Raw genomic sequence first — 5,463 nt, 5'->3', positions numbered from 1 at the left:
AAGTTGTACTGCTGCCAAAGAGATATGGGACACTTTGCAAGTGGCTCATGAAGGAACACCTCAAGTGAAAAGATCCAGAGGAACACTGTTGTATTCTCAATATGAGAATTTTACTATGAAATAAGGAGAAACTATCCAATAGATGTATACTAGGTTCACTACACTGACAAATGAACTTAAGTCCCTTGGAAGGATTATTCTTGAAGAAGACAATGTTGAGAAAATCCTGACAAGGGTTCTGCCAGTCTCATGGGAAAGCAAAATCACGGCCATTCAAGAATCCAAGAATATTGCTACTCTCAGACTAGATGAACTGATTGGAAATCTTACTGCTTATGAACTGAGAAAGCAAACCATGAAGATAGATACACCCAAGAAGGAGAGAATCCTAGCTCTCAGAATTGCTGAAGGTTCATATCTGGAAGATGATGAGATGGCTATGACCACTAGAGAATTCAAAAGGTACCTGATGAGAGGAAATGGTTCTTCAAGAGGTACAACCTTCAACAAGTCAAGAGCTCCTGAGAAACAGACCTATGAGGGTTGCTACAAGTGTGGTAAGACTGATCACATAATTAAGAACTGCCCTCAATGGAAAATTGAGTGGAAGAAAGAAAGGGCTGAACGAAGGAATCGGAAGAAGGAACAGGTTCAACCAAAAAGGAACAAAGGTTCAACCAAGGCTATGGTTGTTGCTTGGGGAGAAACTTCATATGAAGATTCGGAAGATGAAGCTGAAGAAGAGCAAGCACTGATGGTCATCGGAGAATCAGATGATGAACAAGAGGTAAGTATCCTTCATCTCAAAAATAAGATTAAATTTTTGTTTAAAGAAAAGTTGGTTGAGCTACTACTAGACTTCATTGATGAGTCTAAGATAATTAACAATGAGAAAGAAGTTTTGTCTAGGGAATGTGTGATCCTAAAAGCAAAATGCAAAAGTCTAGAGTCTAGGTCTAATGAGAGTGATAACACAAATGCTGAGTTGAAGAACTAGGTTCTTGAACTTGATAACAGTGTCCTAGAACTTAGGTCTGAAAACTTAAAACTGAAACTAGGAACAGGAAAGAAAAAAGCTGATCACACATATCTCACTCTAGAAGAAAACTTGGGAAAAATGAAAGATGTATTGTATAAGAAAGATGAACTCATCAAAGTCCTGAAGGAAGATTTGGGAAAGTTGAAACATGAACTAGACAGAACTTGCAAGTGGAACAAGGCTTCTGATGCACTCTCTTGGCTGCAAGAGCATCACAGTAGCAACAAAAGAGGACTTGGCTATGGGACTCAAGCTCCAAAATGGGACTCTAGAAGCAAGTATCTCACTCTTCCTGAAAATAAATCTGCACACACTGTGGCAAGACTGGCCATTACAAAAATGAATGTAATGCAAAATAAAAGCCAGTCAAAAGAACGAAGTCTTTGTTCAAGAGAAAAACAAGTTGTCTGGGTGGGTAAGAAGGAATTTGATTCATCCTTTTGCCTATAGAAAGGGACCCAAACTAGTTTGGGTTCCTAAGACTAACCCCTGATTTCTTTTTGCAGGTCCAAGTGAAAGGGAGGAGCCAAATATGGTATATGGATAATGGCTGCTCAAAACATATGACTGGGAACAAGGACCAGTTCCTTTCACTTGAGGACTTAAAAGGAGGTAATGTCTCCTTTGGTAATGTAAAGAAAGGTGAGATCATTGGGGTTGGAAAGGTAGGCAAAACAGATTCTCATTCCATAGAGAATGTCTACCTGATAGATGACTTGAAATATAGCCTAATAAGTGTGTCACAATTGTGTGACAGAGGTAATCTTGTAGCTTTTAACTCTACCAAATGCTTTGTGATTAACCTTGCCACTGACAAGATTGTTTTGCAGGAAAAAAGAGTTAACAATATTTATATTGTAGATTTGTATACTCTCTCAGAAAATGAACTCACTTGCTTAAGTATGTTGGTTAATGATCCTTTCCTGTGGCACAAAAGACTTGCTCATGCAAGTCTAAATCAGCTAAACAAATTAGTCTCTAAAGACTTGGTGATAGGGTTACCTAATATCAAGTTCAAGTAAGACAAAGTTTGTGAGGCATGTGCAAGGGGGAAGCAGGTAAGATCATCCTTCAAAAGCAAGAAAATGGTAAGTACAACCAAGTCGTTAGAACTGGTCCATATGGATCTATGTGGTCTAATGAGAACCATGAGCAGAGGTGGAAAGAAATATGTAATGGTGCTTGTCGATGATTATTCTAGATTTACCTAGGTTCTATTTCTAACCTCCAAAGATGAAGCATTCGACATTTTTATTGCATTTGTTAGAAAAACTCAGAAACAATTAGGAAATCAACTTGCATCCATTAGGTCTGATCATGGAACTGAATTTGAAAATTCCAAGTTTGCTGAATTCTGTGATGAAAATGGTATAGATCATAATTTCTCTGCCCCTAGGACCCCTCAACAAAATGGAGTTGTTGAAAGGAAGAATAGAACTCTGGAGGACATGGCTAGAACCATGCTGCTTTCTAGTAAATTGCCCCACAGCTTCTGGGCCGAGGCCGTAAACACTGCATGTTACATAATCAATAGATGTATGACCAGACTTCTGGTAGAGAAGACTCCCTATGAGTTACTTAAAGGGAGAAAACCAAACATATCCCATCTTAGGGCATTTGGTTGCAAGTGCTATGTGCACAATAATGGAAAAGACTCCCTAGGTAAGCTTGATCCCAGAAGTGATGAGGGAGTATTCTTGGGATATTCTTCACATAGCAAAGCATATAAAGTGTTTAATAAAAGAACACTGTGTGTAGAAGAAAGTGTACATGTAGTATTTGATGAAACTAACATTCTTTCTGGGAGATAGGAACATGAAAATAAAGCCATTGGATTGGTAAAAGAATTGACTGAATCCCCAGTACAAGTCAAAGTGGCATCAAAAGAAGGATCAGGTGATAGAACAGGTCCTTCAAATCAGGGCAACCTGACAGGGGGAACTAGTCAAGGAGAAATTGAATCAAACCCCCTAGAGGAACTTGTTCATGAACCTGTTCCTCAGCAATAGAACATGGGAGACATCTAGCAGAAACCAGTTGGTTGTAAAACCTCACAAGTATCAAAGTTCTCATCTCATTGAGAACATTATTACTGATCCAACATCTGGAGTCAAAACTAGATCACATCTAAAGAATCTGTGTGCTTTTGATGCTTTTCTATCTCTTATTGAACCAAAAAATATTGTTGAGGCTTTGCAGGATGCAGATTGGGTGAATGCAATACAATATGAACTCAACCAATTTGAAAGAAGTCAAGTTTGGCATCTAGTTCCGAGACCCAAGGACAGATCAGGCATTGGTACAAAATGGGTCTTCAGAAACAAACTTGATAAAGATGGAACAGTTACAAGAAACAAAGCAAGACCGGTGGTACAAGGATACAGCCAAGAGGAGGGCATAGACTATGATGAGACATTTACTCCAGTTGCAAGATTAGAGGCAATCAGACTCCTCATAGCCTTTGCAGCACACATAGAATTCACTCTTAATCAGATGAATGTCAAAAGTTCCTTCCTGAATGGCCACCTAAAGGAAGAAGTGTTTGTGAAACAACCTCCAGGGTTTGAGAGTAAGGAATGTACTGAGCATGTGTACAAGTTAGACAAGGCTCTCTATGGGCTCAAGCAGGCCCCAAGAGCTTGGTATGAACGACTATCCAAATTCCTACTGGAGCATGGTTACAAAAGAGGTAAAATTGACAGTACCTTATTTTTAAGGGAAAAGGGTAAAGATCTCCTTGTTGTGCAAATATATATGGATGACATCACATTTGGGGCTACCATTGATAGGCTGAGTAAGGACTTTGCAAAACTAATAGACAGTGAGTTTGAAATGAGCATGATGGGTGAACTTAACTTCTTTTTAGGCTTGCAGATCAAACAAAGTCCAAATGGAACCATGATCCATCAGCAGAAGTATACAAAAGAGCTAATCAAAACGTTTAAAATGGAGGAATCTAAAGAAATAGACACACCCATTGCAACTGCCACCAAATTAGATATTGATGAACCTGGGTCATCAGTCGATCAAAAGTTGTATAGGGGTATGATTGGTTCACTCTTGTATCTTACTGCAAGCAGACCTGACATCGTTTTCAGTGTAGGGCTTTGTGCTCGTTTTTAGGCAAATCCAAAAGAGTCCCACTTGACTGCGGTAAAGAGGATACTGAGATATCTGAAAGGCACCACTGATCTATGTCTCTGGTATCCTAAAGATAGTAATTTTGATATAATTGGATATGTTGATGCTGATTATGCAGGTTTCTTAGTGGACAGGAAAAGCACCTCAGGTATGGCACATTTACTTGGTTCATGTCTTGTGTCATGGGCTACCAAAAAGCAAAATTTTGTGGCCCTATCTACTGCTGAAGCTGAGTATGTTGTTGCTGCTTCCTGTTGTGCTCAATTGCTATGGTTCAAACAATAGCTGGTAGATTTTGGAATTGAAGTGGGATGTACTCCAATATTATATATAACACTAGTGCTATAAGTATGACAAAGAACCCTGTTCATCATAAGAAGACTAAGCACATAGATGTTAGACACCACTTCTTAAGAGATAACTATGAGAAAGGATTGATTTCAATAGAATTCTGTGCTACTGATAAACAAATAGCTGACATCTTCACTAAAGCACTGAGTAGGGAAAACTTTGAGAGGAACAGGTTGGAGTTAGGGATGATTAAGATCACCTAATAGGTCCAGTTCAGAATGCACAATGAAAAAAAAAATATATATATATATTGGTTAGGAGTTCTAACTTTGTGTAAATATCTAGACCAATTCTTACTCAGTTTCATACTTTAATTAGTATACTCCTGTGACATGTGTATGACTCACTGATCTCTTACAAAGTTTCTTCTATTTTGGCATTTGAGGCATGTTCAAGAGAGTTCTATATAAAGAACTTGGTTCATCAGTATGTGTTCATATGAAAAGCTCGGGTATGTTTTCTATACTCTGCAAAATTAGAAAGATTATTTTTTCAATCATGAACAGAAGTCCTACATTCATCAAATTCCCAGAAATTCTATCCGTTGAGCATTGAACCAGTTTCGTTCCCCTAGAACTCTAGAAACCGAGATTTTTGCCTAAAATCTAGTGTTGCCTAATAATCGCTAAGAGACCGGAATTACATCTTGATTAGACTTCTAATTGACCTCTGAAAAGGTTGTCATTACTGTATTTAAGTCTAATCATCTTTAAATACACGCCACACCTCTTCTTCATTTGTCCATAATCGTCAAAACTCTTCTCAAACTCTGATTGCCCTTCTTCTCTCCAAAATTCCCAAATTTTTCTTAAGAAACAATCCACCATGACTAACCCCCAAGATAATCCTGGCACTCCCCCACCAGTATCCCCTTCGAATACATCCTCATCTACACCCCTTAGTGAAACCCCAAAACCTAGGTTTTGTAGGCA

At 38.5% G+C, this 5,463-nt stretch overlaps 1 protein-coding gene across 1 annotated transcript; it reads left to right on the top strand.

Annotated features, from left to right (window-relative positions):
- The first annotated feature begins 1,117 nt into the window (after nucleotides 1-1,117).
- LOC138885700 (uncharacterized) lies at nucleotides 1,118-4,465 on the top strand. Its single transcript, XM_070166677.1, has 5 exons — nucleotides 1,118-1,450; nucleotides 1,546-2,028; nucleotides 2,851-3,041; nucleotides 3,358-4,154; nucleotides 4,299-4,465. The coding sequence occupies exons 1-5, from the start codon at nucleotides 1,118-1,120 to the stop codon at nucleotides 4,463-4,465; spliced, it is 1,971 nt and encodes a 656-aa protein (XP_070022778.1).
- Nucleotides 4,466-5,463: the final 998 nt, after the last annotated feature.

The sequence above is a fragment of the Nicotiana sylvestris genome, chromosome 2 (assembly GCF_000393655.2).
Source record: "Nicotiana sylvestris chromosome 2, ASM39365v2, whole genome shotgun sequence".
Taxonomy (NCBI): Eukaryota; Viridiplantae; Streptophyta; class Magnoliopsida; order Solanales; family Solanaceae; genus Nicotiana; species Nicotiana sylvestris.
The sequence above is the reverse complement of the archived record's forward strand: the minus strand, read 5'-3'. Positions and strand labels throughout refer to the sequence as shown.

Coding starts and splice junctions, on each gene's coding strand:
- LOC138885700 (XM_070166677.1), top strand. CDS start 1,118: ATGAAAGATGTATTGTATAAGAAAGATGAACTCATCAAAGTCCTGAAG. Junction 2,029..2,850: donor AATTAGTCTCTAAAGACTTG/GTGATAGGGTTA, acceptor TCTGGGAGATAG/GAACATGAAAATAAAGCCAT. Junction 4,155..4,298: donor CAGTGTAGGGCTTTGTGCTC/GTTTTTAGGCAA, acceptor CTGATTATGCAG/GTTTCTTAGTGGACAGGAAA.